The following is a 23,106-nucleotide window of genomic DNA, read 5'->3' on the forward strand; positions in this document are numbered from 1 at the left end:
GTGATGAAGATACGGAGTGGTCCTATTTTTAAAGTGCCGAGAACCACACGACATTGTAATTACAAGACAGTTTAATACACGGAGGTCTTCAGGATAAAAGATGAAATTAGCAAAAGTCAAAATCAACAAAACATTGTAATTTAACAAAAATAATCAAGATGCTGACAAATAATGAAATGCTATATCACATTTTTCATTGAATATTGTGACATAATTTTATTGAAATTTTCTTGACCAGTTAAAAAAAAAACTGTAAACTTATACGAATGACCTTGCAGAAAGTAACATCCCCCCCACTCACCTGGTTCTGCCTGGCCGCGATGGAGCTGGAGTCCACCAGGTTCTGCTGCGAGGAGGTCAGGCCGGCGTCGATCTTCTTCACGTAAGCGGCTGGTACGAAGCCTTGGCGGTCGTTCACCTCCACCTTCCACCAGTCCTGAAGAAACATGTTTGTGTCTATTATTTGTATTTCTGTTAATATATTATTATATGTATATTAGCGTGGCTCCCGGCACCAATACAAAAAAGAATAGGACCACTCCATCTCTTTCCCACGGATATCGTAAAAGGCGACTAAGGGATAGGCTTACAAACTTCGGATTCTTTTTTAGGCGATGGGCTAGCAACCTGTCACTATTTGAATCTCAATTCTATTATTAAGCCAAAAAGCTGAATGTGGCCATTCAGTCTTTTCAAGACTGTTGGCTCTGTCTACCCCGCAAGGGATATAGGCGTGACCATATGTATGTATGTATGTATGTATATTATTATATATAAGCTGAACGTGGCCTCGCAGTCTTTTCAAGACTGATGGTTCTGTCTACCCCGCAAGGGATATAGACGTGGCTATATGTACTTGTATATTATAATATTATTGCTAAAAACACTTAATTATCTAGTTTCTATATTGTTTGCCGGTTGACTGGAAGAGATCCCTTCGTGGGATAAGTCCGCCATTGCAAGTGATTTGTTTCTTTTATAACTATGTACTTACTATTTCCTGTTACCGTCTAAATTTATATGCAATAAAGATATTACAAACAAACAAAACATGTAGGTAAGCAATGTATTAAAACCCCGACTTAACTTGAAGATATTACACTAATATTGTAGTATAGATATAGCGTAAAAAGATATGTATCTAATGATCTCATCATTTAAATCTTATAGAATAATCTCAAAGATCCGTGTACCAACATAGCTAGAACACGAATTGTTTTGTTATGTAAACATAGTCTGCTAAACAATAGCTTTAAACAAATATTAGATATATTAGAGATGACGAGATGCAATATAAACAGAAAATGCGTTATTATACAGCCAACATTTCATATAAACTACTTAAATTTCCTAGCTTTGAATGAATGACAAATATTGGATTAGGTAATAAACAACATTGCATATAAAATATTTTAATTTCCTGGCTTTGAATCAATGACAAATATTAGATTAGAAAAATTCTTAAAATAAATTAAAAAGATATGGTTATGATGATATTTAATTTATAACAACGCAATAAAAAATAATTGTCACCTCATCATACAATTGTGAAATACACTATCAAAGACAATGATTATTCATACGTTATTTGAAATTCAAAACAAACTTATTACATACATACATATAGTCACGTCGATATCCCCTTGCGGGGTAGACAGAGCAAATAGTCTTAATAAGACTGATAGGCCACGTTCAGCTATTTGGCTTTAAAATAGAATTGAGATTCAAATAGTGTCAGGTTGCTAGCACATCTCCTAAAAAAAGAATCCCAAGTTTATAAGCCTATCCCTTAGTCGTCTTTTACGACATCCATAAAAAGAGACGGAGTGGTCCTATTCTTTTTTCTATTGGTGCCGGGAACCACACGGCAAACTTATTAAACACTCACAAATAGATAAAGAGGTTTAACTCAATTGAATAATTACGCCAACAGAAACGCAATGCAAAACTAACATGATCCAGCGCAACAGCAAAAAACCGGTGAGGGTGGGTTCAATTCTATAGCGCGCGGAATTTTTTATTACTGTCGTCAAATTTCCAACTTCAGTATAGCATGTGTTTTACTACCTCAAACTGCCTTAACCAACATCACGCTGCAACTATGCAAAGAAATAATGGAAAATGTAAAAAAACGGGGGAAATAATTCCTCCTTGAGGGCTTCAATGATGCCCAAAACAACTATTCCACGCGGACGAAGTCGCGGGCACAGCTAGTTAAAAAATAAATAATGTATGTTATCCCTTCTCCAATGGATTCCATGAACATCAAACTCACGTGTTTCACATTCTTCCTGCTGTTCTTCTTGCAAAAAACATAAACATTCCCCACCAAAACTATCGCTATCCAACTTAACACTATCATTCTAATCTACTATCACGAACTATCACAGAGATTTGAACTTAAAACTAATACAATTAAATCACATTTTAGATCGTATGTTTTCGAATGGATACGCCTTTTCGCGTCGGAGACCGCGTGTGGACTGATATTTAAACCCGGAGATTCGACGAGCATTAAGCCGTGTCTACATTGAGACTTTAATATATCAAAGCAATCAGATTTATATTTAACACAAAACTACTTGTTTATGTTTGATAAAATTTTCATGGAATAAAAAAAAGAAACTTTGCACTTAAAATAGGATAGGCTTATAAACTAGCGATTCTTTTTTTAAGCGATGGGCTAGCAACCTGTCAATATTTGAATCTCAATTCAATCATTAAGCCAAACAGCTGAACGTGGCCATTCAGTATTTTCGCGACTATTGTCTACCCCACAAGGGATATAGACGTGACTATATGTATGTATGCAAAAACCCAAAACAAAATGGGAAGTATATTCAAAAGTTTTATGTCAAGTTTTCGTAACATAAAAAGAGGTTATAACAAACAAAATTAAAATAAATGGAATAGTTTTACATACTCAATTAGGGATATAATATGTGCATCTATTAAGTAAAACAAAACAGTATAAGAGAAAAGACTTCTTTCGTAATATATTTAGCATCTCATTGTCCTCTATGATAATATACTTCTGCTGACAGAAATAACAAAAAAAAATCAAGGCTGTTTTTTTCTGATTTGGGATTTTTTTTACCATACATACAAAGATAAATCACGCCTCTCTACGGTGGGGTAGACATGGACTACATCTTTCCACTTGCCACGATCCCTGCACACTTCTTTCGCTTCATCCACATTCATAACATCCACTTTTATATTGTAATCATAGTTATAATTGTTAAGTAAGTCGTTATTAAAATAAATGTAGATATTTTGTGTTTAAAACGCGCACACACACATACTCATGCAAAAAATAATTGCTCGAATTTGCTGCTAACTTAACGAAATTTAGCTATCAATCAAGCCAAGACGCGATTTTCTTGAAGATTTAAAAGCTATATCTTTTATCAATTTGTGGAGATTTCTATTTGGTTTTATTTTAAACCTATAAAATAAAAAGTAACATACGTACATAAATATAATCACGTCTATATCCCTTGCGGGGTAGACAGAGCCAACAGTCTTGTAAAGACTGACAGGCCTCGTTCAGCTGTCTGGCTTAATTATAGAAATTGAGATACAAACAGTGACAGGTTGCTAGCCGATCGCCTAAATGAAGAATCTCAAATTTATAAGCCTATCCCTTAGTCGCCTTTTACGACATCCATGGGAATGAGACGCAGTGGTGCTATTCTTATTTTTCATTGGTGCCGGGTACCACACGGCATATAAAAGTTATAACAACATATATTTATATGGTCATGTAGCTAGCCTTTATTTTCGTCTTCGCAAATCATCATTTATCAATAATGTGGCACGTTTTATCAATTACCGCTTGGCTCGTGTGCCCTGTTGTTTTATTAGCGTCATTATCATTTCGTATCTACATATCAACACATGCTTATCACCTCCTTATACTTGCTTCCGACAATATCTTTAATTTGTACAAGTTTATTTAGTGAATTAAACTAAATACAACCAACTGTTTATCAATTATGAGGCTTTAAGAACGACAAATAAGAACATTAATATGTTATTTTTTTGTGCCATTTGTGTTATAAAAAACTTTTAACGCGTCTTCAACGTACGCGTAAAAATCCATTGTTTAAGGATTTCTTCATAAATCTAAACTAACGAAATCCTAGCTTTCTACGCTCAATAGTTTATATCGATTAGATACTCTGAAACTAAGTTCCTTGTTATATTCGTATCAGCTGTGCCGTGTGGTTCCCGGCACCAATAGAATAAAGAAAAGGACCACTCCATCTCTCTCCATGGATGTCGTAAAAAGCGACTTTAGGGACAAGGGATAGGCTTATAAACTTGCGATTCTTTTATAAGCGATAGGCTAACAACCTGTCACTATTTGAACATGACATTCGAAATTTGAATGTATATACGAGAAATAAACTTACGTACTCACAACACTCACTTATTATAACTGTTCCCTATATAAATCATTTGTTTCTTTGTAAGTCTAGTTCTACATTCATTCATGTTTTTTAATGTAGTCAATGTGCATTCGTCCATGATTTAGATTTAAGAGATCTATATTTGTACATTGACGTCCGATGAAAATGATGCAGTGCAGTTTGTTCCGCCGCTTCTTCTACACATGCGCTTTGGAAGCGATAGTAGTTATAATTAGATTTAAGTGATGTAACGTTAATGTCGATGATACCTTGTTTCCAAATTTTGAAAATAAATCTATTCTATTCTTTGTATGTCTGTATGTTACCTTATTATTAGAGTTGAGTAGAGTCAGCACATCCCCCTTCTTCATGGACACCTCCCGCGGTGACTTCTCAGCGTAGTCGTACAACGCCACTACGCACTCTTTGCCCGATACGTCCACAACAGGGGATTCTTGTTGCTGTTGATAATAATATAACATGAGTTAAAAATACTTTATACATACGTACATACATATATCACGGTCACGTCTATATCCCTTGTGTGGTCACAGGTCACAGAGCCAACAAAGTCTTGAAAAGACTGAATGGCCACATTCAGCTATTTGGCTCAATAATAGAATTGAGGTTCAAATAGTGACAGGTTGCAAGCCCATTGCCTAAAAAAGAATCCCAAGTTTGTAAGCCTATTTTAGCCTTACTCGCCTTTTACGACATCCATGGGAAAGAGATGGAGTGGTCCTATTCTTTTTTGGATTGGTGTCGGGAACCACACGACAAAAAATAGGCATTATTTTTGAATATTTTGAGGGTCTGTGCCTTTTAAGTGTCCAAAAAGAATTCCATAGCTTCGCAGCCATTACGGTTTGTTTTTTTTATCTGTCTGTCTGGCATCATAATCGGTTAAGTGGTGTTTGAGATATTTGAATACCGGACATTAAATGATATTATTGTAGTGATGACTCCACACAATTTCTATTAATAACGATTCTATGAACCTTATTATTATAAGAAAATCTTTTCATTCAACTCACCCTGCACGCATCAGCTTGCTCCCTCAAAGACTTGATAGTGTTCCCGAACGCTTCCAAATCCGATAGAAGCGCTTCGTGCTTCTTGAGCAGCGCTTCGGAGGAGTCCTCGTCCTTCCCGTAGTCCTGGGTGTTGGCCATGGGTTCCTTCTCCCGGATCCAGGACTCCGCTTCGTTGGCGTCCGCGAAGTATTGTTGGGCTTGGAGGGAGTCTTCCAAATCTTGTTTGCGCTGTTAGGATCAAATAAAATTGAGTTTAAAGGTAATGTCGGTAAGTTCTGTTATCATAGATCATAATCTAGCTAAAGACCTAGAAAAGTGCCGTGTGGTTCCCGGCACCATTACAAAAAAGAATAGGACCACTCCATCTCGTTCCCATGGATGTCGTAAAAGGCGACTAAGGGATAGGCTTATAAACTTGGGATTCCTCATTTAGGCGATGGGCTAGCAACCTGTCACTATTTGAATCTCAATTCCATCGTTAAGCCAAGTGGCTGAACGTGGCCATTCAGTCTTTTCAAGACTGTTGGCTCTGTCTACCCCGCAAGGGATGTGGACGTGGCCATATGTATGTATGTATGTACCTAGAAAAGATTTCAATTTGTACGACTTTTTTTTTTTTGCGCTAATTCTTAAGTCAATAGGGCGAGATCTCTAGCTGTGTACACACCTGCAGCGCCTTCTCCCGCAGCTGCTGCCACTGCTGCGCCAGCTGCTGCAGCCGCGCGCCGATGTCGTCGGCCGCGAAGTGATATGAGAGGATCTCTAGCTGTGTACACACCTGCAGCGCCTTCTCCCGCAGCTGCTGCCACTGCTGCGCCAGCTGCTGCAGCCGCGCGCCGATGTCGTCGGCCGCGAAGTGATATGAGAGGATCTCTAGCTGTGTACACACCTGCAGCGCCTTCTCCCGCAGCTGCTGCCACTGCTGCGCCAGCTGCTGCAGCCGCGCGCCGATGTCGTCGGCCGCGAAGTGATATGAGAGGATCTCTAGCTGTGTACACACCTGCAGCGCCTTCTCCCGCAGCTGCTGCCACTGCTGCGCCAGCTGCTGCAGCCGCGCGCCGATGTCGTCGGCCGCGAAGTGATATGAGAGGATCTCTAGCTGTGTACACACCTGCAGCGCCTTCTCCCGCAGCTGCTGCCACTGCTGCGCCAGCTGCTGCAGCCGCGCGCCGATGTCGTCGGCCGCGAAGTGATATGAGAGGATCTCTAGCTGTGTACACACCTGCAGCGCCTTCTCCCGCAGCTGCTGCCACTGCTGCGCCAGCTGCTGCAGCCGCGCGCCGATGTCGTCGGCCGCGAAGTGATATGAGAGGATCTCTAGCTGTGTACACACCTGCAGCGCCTTCTCCCGCAGCTGCTGCCACTGCTGCGCCAGCTGCTGCAGCCGCGCGCCGATGTCGTCGGCCGCGAAGTGATATGAGAGGATCTCTAGCTGTGTACACACCTGCAGCGCCTTCTCCCGCAGCTGCTGCCACTGCTGCGCCAGCTGCTGCAGCCGCGCGCCGATGTCGTCGGCCGCGAAGTGATATGAGAGGATCTCTAGCTGTGTACACACCTGCAGCGCCTTCTCCCGCAGCTGCTGCCACTGCTGCGCCAGCTGCTGCAGCCGCGCGCCGATGTCGTCGGCCGCGAAGTGATATGAGAGGATCTCTAGCTGTGTACACACCTGCAGCGCCTTCTCCCGCAGCTGCTGCCACTGCTGCGCCAGCTGCTGCAGCCGCGCGCCGATGTCGTCGGCCGCGAAGTGATATGAGAGGATCTCTAGCTGTGTACACACCTGCAGCGCCTTCTCCCGCAGCTGCTGCCACTGCTGCGCCAGCTGCTGCAGCCGCGCGCCGATGTCGTCGGCCGCGAAGTGATATGAGAGGATCTCTAGCTGTGTACACACCTGCAGCGCCTTCTCCCGCAGCTGCTGCCACTGCTGCGCCAGCTGCTGCAGCCGCGCGCCGATGTCGTCGGCCGCGAAGTGATATGAGAGGATCTCTAGCTGTGTACACACCTGCAGCGCCTTCTCCCGCAGCTGCTGCCACTGCTGCGCCAGCTGCTGCAGCCGCGCGCCGATGTCGTCGGCCGCGAAGTGATATGAGAGGATCTCTAGCTGTGTACACACCTGCAGCGCCTTCTCCCGCAGCTGCTGCCACTGCTGCGCCAGCTGCTGCAGCCGCGCGCCGATGTCGTCGGCCGCGAAGTGATATGAGAGGATCTCTAGCTGTGTACACACCTGCAGCGCCTTCTCCCGCAGCTGCTGCCACTGCTGCGCCAGCTGCTGCAGCCGCGCGCCGATGTCGTCGGCCGCGAAGTGATATGAGAGGATCTCTAGCTGTGTACACACCTGCAGCGCCTTCTCCCGCAGCTGCTGCCACTGCTGCGCCAGCTGCTGCAGCCGCGCGCCGATGTCGTCGGCCGCGAAGTGATATGAGAGGATCTCTAGCTGTGTACACACCTGCAGCGCCTTCTCCCGCAGCTGCTGCCACTGCTGCGCCAGCTGCTGCAGCCGCGCGCCGATGTCGTCGGCCGCGAAGTGATATGAGAGGATCTCTAGCTGTGTACACACCTGCAGCGCCTTCTCCCGCAGCTGCTGCCACTGCTGCGCCAGCTGCTGCAGCCGCGCGCCGATGTCGTCGGCCGCGAAGTGATATGAGAGGATCTCTAGCTGTGTACACACCTGCAGCGCCTTCTCCCGCAGCTGCTGCCACTGCTGCGCCAGCTGCTGCAGCCGCGCGCCGATGTCGTCGGCCGCGAAGTGCCCCGCGTCCCGCAGCGCGGCGCCGGCGGCCCGCACGGCCTCCACGCGCGCCTCGTGCTGCGCCATCTCCCCCATCACGGCCTGGTGCTTCTTCATCAGGTTCTGGACGCCGATTAAGTCGCGACCTGGTGACGAATATATTGATGTTTCGTTAATGCGAGAACAGAAGTTGAACGTGTGGTTGTGTTTCTTTCACGCGATAAGTTGTACGAGCATTTCGCCTACGATCGTTGGAAGGCCAAAAGAGTTGCCAGGAAGATTGAGAGCCAAAGCAATATACCAAGACACGACTAAACTCGGCCGAAACACTTGCGAGGGGAGCTAGCTGCTATCCGTGTTCCGTATTCTCCGCCACCGATTTTAGATGGGCTTCAGGTTTGATAGTCAGGAGCTAGCTAACAAACTCCCGAAAATATGAGGACTGATCCAGGCGACCTATGCGTAATGTCTCCATTATCATTATGCCTAAAGCCTTAATGGGCTTGAAGAAATTCAAAAACCGTCTTTGCCATTAGCTTATAAAAGATAAATAGAGTTTCTTAGAGTATCAAAAATCTGTCCTATATTTAAAGAATAATTATATTTTACGAGTAGCATATACTATCTGGTCTGAGTCTGGAGAGACACCAGAAACCGTCGTTCACGTATCAAGTTTCACTTTTCTGGAGATATTTAAAATGTCACTATCACAATCTTATGTTGTTGTTTGACGCTATGATAGGCTCCTTCCCTTGGATCCAGGCGGCCTGGTTTTCCAGGTGGCCGGAACAACTTCTGGACCTTGAAAGAGAGAGTTCAGAAGACGTCGCTTGCGGATAGCCATCAGCTTGTTTATAAAATTCAAAATTTTTATTAATTATTATAGGATACTTCATATCGCTTAATAATTGTCAAAACGTTTGGTTTCACAACATTGGTTGACGTCAAATAAATTACTTAAAACTAAGTTTACTGCCGCTTCCAAGTCGTCAGTGCAGAAGAAGCGGTAACAAACTGCACTGCAGCATTTTATTCAACAACATCAACTTCACAATTATACAAACTATATGAGTATGAGCAGACTACATGGTCATAGTATACTATAGATAATATACTATTACCATGTAGCATATCACATGACAATCCTCAGTTTCAAATATATTTCTCACCTCTATTGGTAGACGCTATGATAGGCTCCTTCTCTCGGATCCAGGCGGCCTCGTCGTCCAGGTCTCGGAACAGCTGCTGGGCCTGGAGAGAGTCCAGCAGGCGACGTTTGCGGATCGCCATGGGCTTGTCTAGAGCTGCGTAGCGGTTCATCAAGGCATCCTGTATGGAACAAGTTGTTATACTTTAACAACAGAGCTGATGAAGATATTTTCATTTTGATTAGAAGTGACATTCAATAACTACAACATCAGTTTCCAGTTTAAATATTTAATATTTTTTAAACAGAAAGGGTTTTTTCATGTTGTTCAATTTCAAAATCACAAATATATCTCTTTCCGTGCTTTCCCTAAAGGTTGGATCCGTTTGGGAAACAATATCTTGGTCAGCCTATGATCTCCATTCATTTACTGAAAAGTTGTTTTCTAGTGATGATACCCTGAGCTTTGGAAATAGGGTATGTAGAGAATCAATGTTGAGCAACCTACCCTCTTGGCCCGGATGTTGTCAGCATCGAAGTGGCCTCTCTCGATGAAGGCCTCGGCCTGAGTTCGAACAGCCTCGATTCTTTCAGCGTGGGAGCTCACATCAGCTTCCAGTAAAGCATGTTTTTTCTGCAAATTCTGTACGCTGGTCAGGTCCTGGGAGGAATAAGAATATTTATTAATAAATTGCTTATCAAACTGATTCAAAAAGATGTCTATTTGACAGCCTCTTGGATACTGCAAGCAAATATTTGCTTAGAAGGAAACATTTGTCTTGCTGCTATAGAAGGCTGCTATAGATGATTTTGAACACGCCATGGTCATAATACATACATAAAATCACGCCTCTTTCCCGGAGGGGTAGGTAGAGACTGCCTCTTTCCCGGAGAGGTAGGCAGAGACTATCTCTTTCCACTGGTCACAATCTTAACCTGATATGACTATCACTTTGGTCCAATCAGGTTGTTCTTAACAAGTTCTCTTCACCAATACAAGGCAGCCATTCGAATAAACGAATTTGGAATCGCAGCATTCTTATGATATTTAGTCTTCGCCGCACCCATAAAGAGACCAAAACCTAAAGAGGCTACCGACCTTGCCTTTGTATCAAAGCAAAAATCCTTTATACGTGCAACCCCCTGGTTCTTCACCAAAATTCAAAATTATTATAGGATACTATATATCGCTTAATAATTGTCAAAACGTATGGTTTAACAACATTGGTTGACGTCAAATAAATTACTTAGAAACTAAGTTTACTGCCGCTTCCAAGGCGCCAGTGCAGAAGAAGCGGTAACAAACTGCACTGCAGCATTTTCTTCAACCTTCACCCGGGAGACTATGAAACTCTTGGCATCTACCATACCAGCGTACCAGCTAAAACCAGCCAGTTTGTACCATAGCAGCGTACCCACTAAAACCAGCCAGTTTGTGGGCATCCCGCAGAGGCACCCACCTTGCCGTAGTCCTCGCTGAGCAGCTGCCCCTCCACCTCGGACAGCCACAGCTCGATGTCCTCGAATCACATTGGTCCAATCAGGTTGTTCTTAACAAGTTCTCTACACCAATACAAGGCAGCCATTCGAATAAACGAATTTGGAATCGCAGCATTCTTGAGATATTTAGTCTTCGCCGCACCCATAAAGAGACCAAAACCTAAAGAGGCTACCGACCTTGCCTTTGTATCAAAGCAAAAATCCTTTATACGTGCAAACCCCACCAAATTTTTTGGTTCTTCACCAAAATTCAAAATTCAAAATTTTTATTCATTATTAAAGGATACTATATATATATATCGCTTAATAATTGTCAAAACGTATGGTTTAACAACATTGGTTGACGTCAAATAAATTACTTAAAAACTAAGTTCCAAGGCGTCAGTGCAGAAGAAGCGGTAACAAACTGCACTGCAGCATTTTCTTCAACCTTCACCCGGGAGACTATGAAACTCTTGGCATCTACCATAGCAGCGTACCCGGCCACCCACCTTGCCACCATACCAGCGTACCCACTAAAACCAGCCAGTTTGAGGGCACCCTACCTTGCCGTAGTCCTCGCTGAGCAGCTGCCCCTCCACCTCGGACAGCCACAGCTCGATGTCCTCGACGGCGCGGTTGAACTGCTGCTGCTGCGCCGCCTCCTGCAGCTTGCCGCCCTTGCGCTCCGACGCGCGCGCCAGCCGCTCCCACAGCGCGCCCAGCTCGCCCACCAGCGACTCTATCTCCGCTGTATTGTCACAACATTCATTTCTTCTTTATTTAGTACAAGATATTCTACTTCATGGCTGGTATCATAACGCTATTATCATGGATCCTGGATAAGGAGAATTTAATGTGCCGTGTGGTTCCCGGCACATACATACATATCGTCACGTCTATATCCCTTGCGGGGTAGACAAAGCCAACAGTCTTGAAAAGACTGAATGGCCACTTTCAGCTATTTGGCTTAATGATAGGATTGAGATTCAAATAGTGACAGGTTGCTAGCCTGTCGCCTAAAAGAAGAATCTCAAGTTTATAAGCCTATCCCTTGAGATTCTTCTTTTAGACGATGGGCTAGCAATCTGTCACTATTTGAATCTCAATTCTATCATGAGGCCAAACATCTGAACGTGGCCTGTCAGCCTTGTAAGATTGCTAGCTCTGTCTACTCCACAAGGGATATATTATTATAATTATATATTATATTAGATATGATTATATGGATGGATGGACGGTTAAATTCTTATGTTCATGGCGGCTAAATTCACTGCGGATAAAAACTTAGTAGGTATGTAGTTATAACAAAATGCACAAACGCTGAGCAAAATGCTGCTGCTCCAGCAGCCGGTGGCCGGCGGCGGTGACCTCGTCCACGCGCGGCTTGTTGGCCTGCAGCTCCTGCTCGAAGTTCTGGTGCTTCTGCACCTTGCCGTTCAGGTTGGTGGGGTCCAGGTACGAGTCGTCGGTAGCGAACTTGAGTTTCTCGTTGATCCACCCTGATGGTGAACAAAAAATGTGGTCATCACAATTGATTTGGGTAGAAATTGTTTAAAAATGAAATGGAAAATATTGGAATGGCAGCCTGCGTACAGGCTTTCCAAAGCCTTTAACGTCGAAAAAATGATAATAAGTAGTAGCAATGGAAAGATTGTTAATTTTTTTTTGGGAATTTGAGTGTTAATTCGAATAATGCCTATTCATTCTCGGCTTAAAAATCATTAAGTTTTAGTTATATGTCTAAAAATTACTTGTGGAAATATCCCATTAGTTCAGCTGTTGCAGAAAATAAAGACCGTTTTAATGTCAAATCAACTGGTTTAGGCCACAAGATCTTAACTGAATAATCATTCATCTTACATACATACATAAAATCACGCCTCTTTCCCGGAGTAGGTAGGCAGAGACTACCTCATTCCACTTGCCACGATCTCTGCATACTTCCTACGCTTCATCCACATACATAACTTGCTTCATGCAAGCTCGGCGGTTTCGGGTACTCTTGACCTGACACTTTGCCAGGACGTCCTTAATTCATTCATCTTAATATACTGAACGGGCCGAGGGTCTGTCGGTCGTGTCCGAATAAAACAGAATTTTGGTTGTCCAAGGTGTCGTCTTATTATCGTCTTGTCTTAGTTTTGATTGTCCTTTTTTCATAAGTCTGTCAGTTTTGGTCATCTAAAATATAAAGTCAAAGAGTCTGTTCGTCCATAACGGCTGAACGGCCGCTACAATTTTGACGGCCTCTGTGGCGCAGCGGTAATACGCTTGTCTGTGACACCGGAGGTCAGAGCATGATGCAAAAAGAACTTTTTCTGATTGGCCTGGGTCTTGGATGTTCATCTATATAGTAAGTATTTATAATAAAATATAGTATCGTTGAGTTAGTATCTCGTAACTCAAGTCTCGAACTTACTTCGAGGCTAACTCAACCTGTGTAATTAGTCCCGTATATATTTATTTTATTTATACACACCCTTGGTCTCGTCACAGTCCCTCTCGAACTGCTGGTATTTGTAGGCGTCCTCCAGCAGGGCTCGGCGCTGATTAGATTTCTCCTGCAGGGCCGCGCGGCGTTCCAGCAACTGCACACAACATCATTCATTACGTCGCAGGTAAGAGAGATATATTTCTATGTAATTCTAGAAGGAGGAAGAGAATCCCTATTGATGAGAAGATAAAGTGTTCAAATTAACGTCAAAAATTAGAAAACTTGAGTTTTTGGTGCTGCTCCTCACTTTTCTTCCTCCTGGCTTAAGTCCCGGTTGCATCATTAACAGTCCGGACAGGAGTCCGAGGTATGCCTTAGACCATGAATCCTAGATTGGAGGAGTCAGGTTCAGAAAAAAAGAACTAACCATTTCCCTCCGCTGGGCGACGTCGTCGGCCGCGTAATGCTGTCCCTGTATCAGCTTTGACGCGAACTCGTCCAATGCCTTGATCTTCTCCTCCTGAGCCGCTAGTGACTTCTCAAAGTCTTCGTGCTTCTTCAGCAGCGCTTCTACCGAGTCCAGGGAGTCGCCTACGTCCTCATTGGCAAGGAAAGCCTGAGTAAAAATGTGTAGAGAAATTATGTTAGGAGTTTTTATTTTATTTTTTAGAAGACTTACTTTTTTAAAAGATCGTGGCAAGTGGAAAGAGGTTGTCTCTGCCAACCCCTCCGGGAAAGAGGCGTGATTTTGTGTATGTATGTATTTAGAAGACCACAGTAGTATACAAAAATTTGTATGTGAAACAGATGGTACATTACATTTGCTTTATTTATTAACATTATACTGAGAATTTTCAATTATTCATATGAAGGCAATTCTAGATAAAACATACGCATAAGCAGTCAAAGAGAAGCAAATTTTATCCTTAGTCTAGTTGGAATTATTATTTCCACCATCCTTCTGGCGTTAGTCCCTTCATCTTATGGAGGAATCCAGAGTTCTCCGAATCGGGTGAATCACAACTTCTATCTCACCTCCGCAACCATTTCAGAGGAACCTAATCCACATTAGATCATAATTACAAACAATAACTTCGCTACTGACCTCCTGCTTATGCATCCAGGCGTCGGCCTGCTCCGTGTCCCTGTAGAACAGCTGCAGGTCCAGGCACTGCAGGTAGAGCACGCGGCGCTGCTCCCACAGCTGCTGCAGCGCGGCGTGCTCGCGCTCCAGCGTGTCGAGCGCGGCCGCCACGTCCGGCGCGGCGCGGTGTCCGCGCGCCACTAGCGCCTCGCCCGCCGCCGCGCACGACACCATCACGTCGGAGCGCGCGTCCATCTCGCCCTGCCCAATTTTAAATTGAAATTGGAATACATTTAGAGGCGATTATATAGAATTGATATTTTTTTTTTTTACGGAATAGTGTACTGGCTGGAAAACAAAGTTTTATTCCCAATTCTATGGGACTGGCAAATTTACATTGGCAATGATTTGAAATAGTATGAACGATACGAACAGAGAGATATTAAATGTAAAAAAGAGGGCTTTATATTCGTTGATAATAATAACTACTCGCGCAATAGATGGCGCTGAAGCAGTCATTTACTAGATGGACTAAGTACATACTTGCTTTTAAATTTTGGTTCAGAATTTATTATAATAAACAATGGGAAAATCAATTGAATTGAGATGGATTAATAACAATAAGTTTTTTCAGACAGTTCCTAAGAAATGAAGTCCCATATAGTCCGCCAGGAACCGGTGCAGTGCTTACGACTTCTTTTTTACTTAACAAAATCTTTCTAACGGAAATTGAACAATAATAGTTCCAAGTTCCGATCGAGTCCACTGAGATATAGAGACCTTGTGCTCCTGGTGCCTCTCCAGCAGAGCCTCGGCGCCGGGCACGTCCTTGGCGAGCTCGTCGGCGGCGATGAGCGCGCGGATGTCCCCGATCCAGGACACCAGGTCGCGGTAGTCCGCCAGGAACCGGTGCAGCGCGTACGACGACTCCAACTCGGACCGGCGCTCCTGGAATTATAACAAAGAAGTGGGTTGAAAAGTTATTTTTTTTGGGTATCATAAATGGTGCATGGCCGCTTATATTCGCTTATTTTTTAATGTTGTCTGAATGACAAAAATGTGCGTTATAAAGTGATTGAGTATCATAAATGTTGCATGGCCGCTTATATTCGTTTTTTTTTAATGCTGTCCGAATTGCTCTTTAATAGACTAAATTATATGTATAAAACATCTAATATGAATATATTCGTTTTTTTTTTAATGCTGTTCGAATTGCATTTTAAAAGACTAAATTAGGTGTATACAACATCTGTTATCAATGAAAACAAAATTACCAACTTCTTCATATAAAAATGCAAATATTTGAGAACCGCTAGGTGTCATTTTATAGAGAAAGGTACCACTAAGAGACAGCAGAACTGAAGTTTATTGGCAGTATTAACTTCTTCCCTATTATTAGATATTATAAACATGCAGGCCAATCAGATAAAGTTCATTTCTCATCATGCCCTGGCCGGGAATCGAATCCGGGACCTCCGGTGTCACAGACAAGGGTACTACCGCTGCGCCACACGGGCCGTCAACATTCAGTGACATTATATATAGATTATAAACTCCTTTCTAGTTATCAGCACACAATAAGAACTAAGCAGAACCACCTAAACAACTGTAAGAAGTATAGTTATAAAAGTTATTTATTCCTACAGAAGAAAGAAGGAGAAAAGAGGAGAAAATAATCAGTTTAAAATAATTATAATATTATGAACATAAAAATTGAGAAGCTTTTACAATAAAAATTATTTTTGACATATGTCACTAACAAAACCGTTGCTATGGCGTCTAGCAAGAAGGTTGCCTAAACAACAAGTCACCTTAGCCTTCTGCACCAGCTTCTGCCAAGCGGCGGTGATCTCGTCCCGCTTGGCGTGTATGGCGGGCGCGTGGTCGGCGTGGATGGCGGCCAGCCGGCCCGCCTCGCCGTCCAGGCACGACACCTTGTCTTCCAGGGCTGCCAGGTCGCGCTCAACGCCCTCGTGTTTACGCTGGAGACGAAAAAATAAATCAGTTCAAAATTATTCTAATTTCAAATTCAAATTAAATTATTCAAATTTCTAATTTCAAAACGAAAAATAAATTAGTTTAAAATTATTCTAATTTTAAATTCAAATTAAATTATTCGAATTTCTAATTTCAAACGAAAAATAAATCAGTTCAAAATTATTACCATGTACATGTGATCCGGACAATAAAAAAAAACTTAATCGCGCTATCGAATTTTCTGCGGATCGAATGGATTTTACATTCAAGGTTGTAGCTACTGTTTGAATCGAAATTGACAGATCCTTTGATGATAATATGTCATACAAGGCCTTCTATCAAAGTTATCATTATATTAACACACCTGTAAAGTCTGAACAGTTGCAAGGTCCCGTCCAAAGTCATCGGATCCCAGCACTACGTCCTTCTCAGAGATCCAAGCTATAGTTTCGTCTGCGTCGCGGTTGAAGCGTTGTATCTCGTGTGCGCCGAACAAGCGTTCCTGACGCATCAGAGCCATCTGACGGAGTCGCTGCCACGCCTCGTTCAGCTCCTGATGTGAGAAAAATTATAAATTTTATCAAAAGTTAACTTGAAATTATGTAACAAATCCTAATGATATTATAAATGCGAAAGTTTTTGAGTATGTCAGTGTGGATGTTTGTTACTCTTTCACGCAAAAACTTCTGAACCCATTACGATGAATTTGGTATGTCTCTTTCCCGGAGGGGTAGGCAGAGACTACCTCTTTCCACTTGCCACGATCTCTGCATACTTCCTTCGCCTCATCCACATTCATGACTCTCTTCATGCAAGCTCGGGGGTTTCGGGTACTTTTGAGCTGACCCTTTACCGGTCCTTAATTTGATTTAGTGACTTACATCCTTGGTCTTCACAATGGTCTCCCTGTCAGGGTGCCCCTCGAGCACGAGCCGCTCGGCCAGCTTGTTGACCTCGGTGACGCGGTACTCCTGCGCAGCCATGTCCTTCTGGAACTCGTCGAACTTGCGCTGCAGCACCTCCACGTGCTCCAGGTCAGAGCCGAACTCGTCCGCGCACACGAACGTTTCCTGGTTATTAGAAAAATTATTAGTCCTTTCTTGAGATATAGTTATTTTACATAGTAAAAAAAAATATATACATACATACATACAGTCACGTCTATATCCCTTGCGGGGTAGACAGAGCCAACAGTCTTGTAAAGACTGATAGGCCACGTTCAGCTATTTGGCTTTAAGATAGAATTGAGATTCAAATAGTGACATGTTGCTAGCCCATCGCCTAAAAAAAGAATCCCAAGTATGTAAGCCTATCCCTTAGTCGGCTTTTACGACATCCACGGGAAAGAGATGGAGTGGTCCCATTCTTTTTTGTATTGGTGCCGGGAACCACACAGCACAAAAAAAATTATATAGTTCATATAAAAAGAGTATTACTTCAATAAACTGGGTTACTGACCTTGTCCCTAATCCAGAACATGACCTCATCGCAGTGCCTCAAGAACTGCACCAGAACTAAAGCCTGCTGCAGCTTCATGCCCTTCTCAGCGAGACGGGACAACAGCAGCTCCCAAAGGCGATGCAACTCGTCCAGTCTCCTACGAATGGTCTCAGACTCGAAGTGGCCAGCGTTGATCATCTCCGTGCCAGTATTATCCAGGGTCACGATGGCGTTGGAGTGGGCAGCCACTTCCGCTTCGAAGGCTTGGTGCTTTTGGATCTTGGCCTGCAGAAAAAAATCATATTATATTATATTATGTTATTTATACAGTTTAATTATAAAATTTACCATAATACAGCAACATTCAAATAAGTTTAATTATGTCCCATGGGGTTTCAGTCTGTTGTAAAAGTGGAATAAACCCAGTTATGTTGTGATTAAGACTACGTATATTTTGTGATATGATATTTAAAGTTTGGTTATTGCTAAATAAATTATTTTTGATACTATTCGTGCTGCATTCTACCACCTTTGCTATTTGTAGGGAGTCCAAATCCAGGGCAACTGTTTGAATATTTTCCATTATTTGATACACTAGGTAATTGATAATATTTGTGTTATAGCTGTCACGAAACACATATGACAGCTTAAGGAAAAAATTGTTAATAAATGTCTGTAGGCCTGGATTTGGACTACCTTCGTTCCACTTGATTTGAAATGTGTATGTTTGTGTATATTCTGTTTATAGTAGTTAGTAAGGATTAGTGCGAATTTGTGTTTATTGTGATGTTTATGTTGTGTATGACAGCCTTTATTTAGCGTTATAATAATATAAAATAAAAAATACTGTATAATGGACTTATAATAACTAATAACATGCGATGCAGTAGTAAATGCTAAGATTAAATAATCTGACAGTAGCAGGATTATTGTTTGTGACAATGAAGTTTTTCCATTTTGCGTGTACAGGCCCACTGGGGGGCCGAAGGCTAGTCACAGCAAAGCCAGGAGGTCTGATACGTTTTTGATTAGAGTTGGACTGCTGGATTCTTCTTTTTTGGCGTAGACAGTTCCAAATGAGGTCCAGGTCGCCGCTATTTTTTTGTTTTTAACAGCTTCTCGTGCCTGATAGAATAGGCTTCTAGTGTTATAAGTCAGGGACTCTGAGATATAAATTGGTCGGGGGGGTCCGGGGAGCTGGAGTACATCTGTGTTGAGTGCGGGTTCCTTTTGCTGTCTCTTGTTCCTGTTATAGGTTTTATAATTTGATACTAGTAACTCTTTGCGATGGGAGGACGTGAGTGTTACCACCACGGTCTCAGACTTGTTTCTGTATATGTTGTTAATATCTGATTCTTCTACTGGCCTTTCCATGGATAAGCAGGAAGAAATGTTTTTAACTAGGGTTATTAGAGTTTCTTTGTTTTCTTCATTAATTTTAGGTACATTACGAATTTCAATAGTACTGCTAATTTTGTGTTTTTCCAGTGATTCAATTTTGTTTTCAAGCGTAGTTATTTTGTTTTTAAATACAGTGTTTTCGTTTTCCAGAACAGTTATTTTAGATAATAATGTTTCCTGTTTTAGTGACATAGTGGCCACTGTATTTTGTATTTCTTGGTTTTGGTTCAATATGGTAATTAAAGTGTTACTCAGTGCTTCAAATTTAGAATCAAACATCTCCCTTATCTCTGAAGAAGTTGCCGCCTTACCGTCCGCAAATTCTTCAAAATTACGTTTGTGTCGCTTTGTTATGTTGAAGTAAATATCCTCAGCATTAGTAGATTTCGGTACATTCAATGCAGAGTCGGAATTGTAGTGCTCGACGTTCGATTTTGTTGGAATTTGTAGTGATGGCGAAGCGGGCGGCGAGCGTTGTACGGACATTATGAATGATAGTAGGCCTAAATGAGCCGACGGCAAAGATAAGGTTTGTAGGGGCGTGTCCTGGGTAGGCGCAATAGCGGGGAGACGGAGGCGTGGCTAAGTACTGTGTCACAGGTAGGGGGTTAAAGTTATTGGTTAATGCGCGTGGCGCTGCGTAGCGTGCATGCGTTACTTATCTCCGTTTCACTAGGTCGTCTTTTTCTTTCTTCGGTAGGCAGGCTCCGTATACTTATGCGCTCCTGGTAGATGATCGCCACAGTTGTTCACAATTTTCGTATTTGTTTAAATAGATTTATTAAATTCCAAATAAAATTTTAAAGCAACCAGATAAACGTCCACACTGAGTGAGTTTCCGAGGGGAAGGCTTAAGTACGCGCTAGCTTCCCACCCGAAGAAATGGGAGCGGGAGTGGGAAATTCTCCAGACGCTGACACAAGTCCTGACCTACAGGTCCACATTAACAACCAACTGACCTGCAAATTGGTGGGATCTTTGTAGCTCTCATCGCTGGCCGCCTGCAGTTTCTCCTGGATCCAGGACTCCAGCTCGTCGGCGTCCCGCTTGAAGTACTGGAAGCGGCGGGAGTCCTCCAGGCGCTCACGCTTGGCGCGCGCCTCTTGCTTGAAGTCCTCATAGCGGTTCAGCACCTAAATGCAGACAGGATGTTTGTTTAAACTGAACTTATTAGGCATTATTCATACAACAATATGTATAGCTAAACTCTGGGATTCCCCATTTGGTCTTAAATTCGAAATCTAAAAATCAGACATAATATAATTTTAATTGGTCCAAATTAATTTTATTTTGAAATTTCGAGAGATGTGACTTTGACCATGACTCTGGATTGGTGTGCCAGGTTTTCACGCCAAGCGACTTCCGTCTGACCTCCGTAACCTTTGCCTTGGAACTTAACTTGTATTGGATCATGGTAAAAATGTGCCTATTCCCTTAGACGCATTTTACGGCTACCACGGCAAAGAGATGAAGCTGAAAACTGTACTTTAATATCACAACCCATACCCATGGTCATGATTTTTCGATACAATTATCTTGTAAAAGTTTTATCCAATAATAATAATTTGCCAACAACATAATAGAGCGGAACAATACTCGTAAATATCATAACCCATCCAATTCAATTAATGGCAACACTGACCTGTTCACGGCGCTCCTGAATATCCTCGGCCGTTTCGAGGATCTTCACCTCCTTCGGCGGTGGAATCTGCTCCATGATGGATGCGTCAAGACGACTTTATCTGTGGAAAATGAGAATCAAAGTTAAGAAATGTACTAGAATTAAGGTACAAGTTTGTCTTACACTCGCCACACCGATTCAGTCCACCTCCCAATATAAATTTAATTTTGTATATTGGTATGTTGTGGAAAAATAAATCTTTTTTTCATTCATTCATTTCATTAGACAATAAGGCTGTCTGTCTATTCACGCAGAGCGAGGCAGCGGAGCGGAGAGTCAAGGTAAAATTTTTCCTTCCCGCGGGAATTTCGCTATAAGCGCACCCTTAGCCACATAAGGAACCTTCTTACTAAATTTCAAGTGTCCCAGCAGTTTGAGCTCTAATTGATTAGTCAGTCATTGGTGTTTAATTCAAATTGTTCAATATCGGTAGAATCAGTTATCGGTTAGAAGCGGTAGTAGTTATAATTAGATTTAAGTGATGTGACACGTCAATAAGTATACCTTGTATTCAATTTTGAAAATAAACCATTCTATTCTATTCTTTTTTTTGTTTAAGATCTTAATTCTCATTAAGAATTACAAAATTCACTTCACATGAGAATAGTAAATTATATCTAATTAACAACAATATCAGCGTGGTAACCTTCACTTAAAAATATAATAATTTGTCGAGCGGTCACTACTTCGAGCGAGTGGTATAATATATTGATGTAAAGCCCGACGCAACTGGAAGGGACATCGAATCTCTGTATAATTAAATTTTCAGAGTGAACATTCTTACATCCATAAGTCCCAGACGAAAACTAGTTCAGAAATAACTAATATTCAATCCTAAAATTCTTTCATCCTTATTAAAGCCACTATTCACTTGTTAATAAAGGTCACGCTACACTTGACATCACCGCTTACATCACACGGCCTTCGTGACTCACAATACAGACAACATTATCTGTTGATAAAGTTCTCAATGTGCAACAAAGTAAAAATTACGCTATTTTATTTACGAAATTATTCGAAGTACCTATACTTTTTTATACTTTATACTAGTTTATATTAATAAGTGCGAAAGTTTGTAAGGTGGTGGATTTATTTTTGTAACTCTATCACGCAAAAACATCTGAATCTATTTTGATGAAATTTAATACAGACATAAAACACACCTCTTTCCCCGAGAGATAGGTAATACATGGTTTTGGATACACACGCATCAGCTTAATAAGCTGCTAGTGTGTTATAAAATAAAATAAAATAAAATAATAATAAATGGTTTGAATATAACCCGGATACACTATAAAACAGCATTATTTTTAAATCAACAACATAAAAGTGATTATTCCAATAAGAACATCAAGCTCTCAATTCTATCATAAAGCCTAACAGCTGAACATGGCCTATCAGTCTTTTAAAACTGCTGGCTCTGTCTAACCTGTAAGGAATATAGACGTGATTACATATATATAGAATAGAATAGATTTATTTTCAAAATTGGATACAAGGTATCACTTATTGACATCACACATATATATTACAAGCAACCAATGCTTGTAATTAATACATGTAACACAATACTAGTCAGTAACAGCAGGAAAATATAATTATTTTTTTTAGTAAGATCCAAAATTTATAATTAATATGTAAATAAAGAAAACATCCAAAGTCTGAATTGATCTCTAATCATAGGCGACGCATCAAATCTTAACACCACTAACCACTACACCTTAAAGGCTAACCCGTCACTATTTGAATATCAATTCTATCATAAAGCCAAACAGCTGAACGGCCTGTCCTGTCAGTCTCTTCAGGACTGTTGGTCCTGTCTACCCCGCAAGGGATATAGACGTAACTATATGTATGTAAACCTATATGATTTGAACTAGAAGAATGTGTCACAGTCAGCTGATTTCTCCTTCTATAATCTGTAATCAATACTAGGTAACATAATCCTAGTACAGTCAACAAGAAAACATATAGCCAAAAGAAAAGATTTATTTTTAATTATTATTTACGCCACTTTATTTTTTTTTTATATTAAACTCTGTGTGTTTTTAATAATCTAACAAATTAAATAATTATAGCAAGATCATCAATTATGTATTAATATAAACTCTACTATTATAATAAAATAATTCCAAATCTCATTCATACATTATTTAGTCAAAAAGTAGATATAATATGTATTGTGGTATTTTGTAAAGTCAATGATATCCCTATTTTGTTGACTGTACAAGCACTCAAGTTGGGTGTGGTTATCAGGCAATCATATTAGCTATCGGTAATGTAGGA

General features: G+C 41.6%; 1 protein-coding gene across 1 annotated transcript in view; it reads right to left on the minus strand.

Annotated features, from left to right (window-relative positions):
- LOC106130938 (spectrin alpha chain) overlaps positions 1-23,106 on the minus strand; it is a 52,956-nt gene that overhangs the window by 28,876 nt on the left and 974 nt on the right. The window contains exons 2-19 of the mRNA XM_060954585.1: positions 20,782-20,881; positions 20,099-20,272; positions 17,757-18,023; positions 17,180-17,368; positions 16,663-16,851; positions 16,133-16,303; positions 15,102-15,269; positions 14,343-14,582; positions 13,665-13,853; positions 13,283-13,391; positions 12,123-12,302; positions 11,367-11,551; positions 9,830-9,982; positions 9,344-9,503; positions 8,115-8,320; positions 5,450-5,677; positions 4,742-4,876; positions 302-436 (exon numbers count right to left, since the gene is read on the minus strand). Coding sequence (XP_060810568.1) covers positions 302-436; positions 4,742-4,876; positions 5,450-5,677; positions 8,115-8,320; positions 9,344-9,503; positions 9,830-9,982; positions 11,367-11,551; positions 12,123-12,302; positions 13,283-13,391; positions 13,665-13,853; positions 14,343-14,582; positions 15,102-15,269; positions 16,133-16,303; positions 16,663-16,851; positions 17,180-17,368; positions 17,757-18,023; positions 20,099-20,272; positions 20,782-20,856 — 3,153 coding nt within the window. The 5' untranslated portion in view covers positions 20,857-20,881. The remainder of the gene's footprint in view (positions 1-301; positions 437-4,741; positions 4,877-5,449; positions 5,678-8,114; positions 8,321-9,343; positions 9,504-9,829; positions 9,983-11,366; positions 11,552-12,122; positions 12,303-13,282; positions 13,392-13,664; positions 13,854-14,342; positions 14,583-15,101; positions 15,270-16,132; positions 16,304-16,662; positions 16,852-17,179; positions 17,369-17,756; positions 18,024-20,098; positions 20,273-20,781; positions 20,882-23,106) is intronic.

Source organism: Amyelois transitella, chromosome 4 (genome assembly GCF_032362555.1).
Source record: "Amyelois transitella isolate CPQ chromosome 4, ilAmyTran1.1, whole genome shotgun sequence".
NCBI lineage: Eukaryota > Metazoa > Arthropoda > Insecta > Lepidoptera > Pyralidae > Amyelois > Amyelois transitella.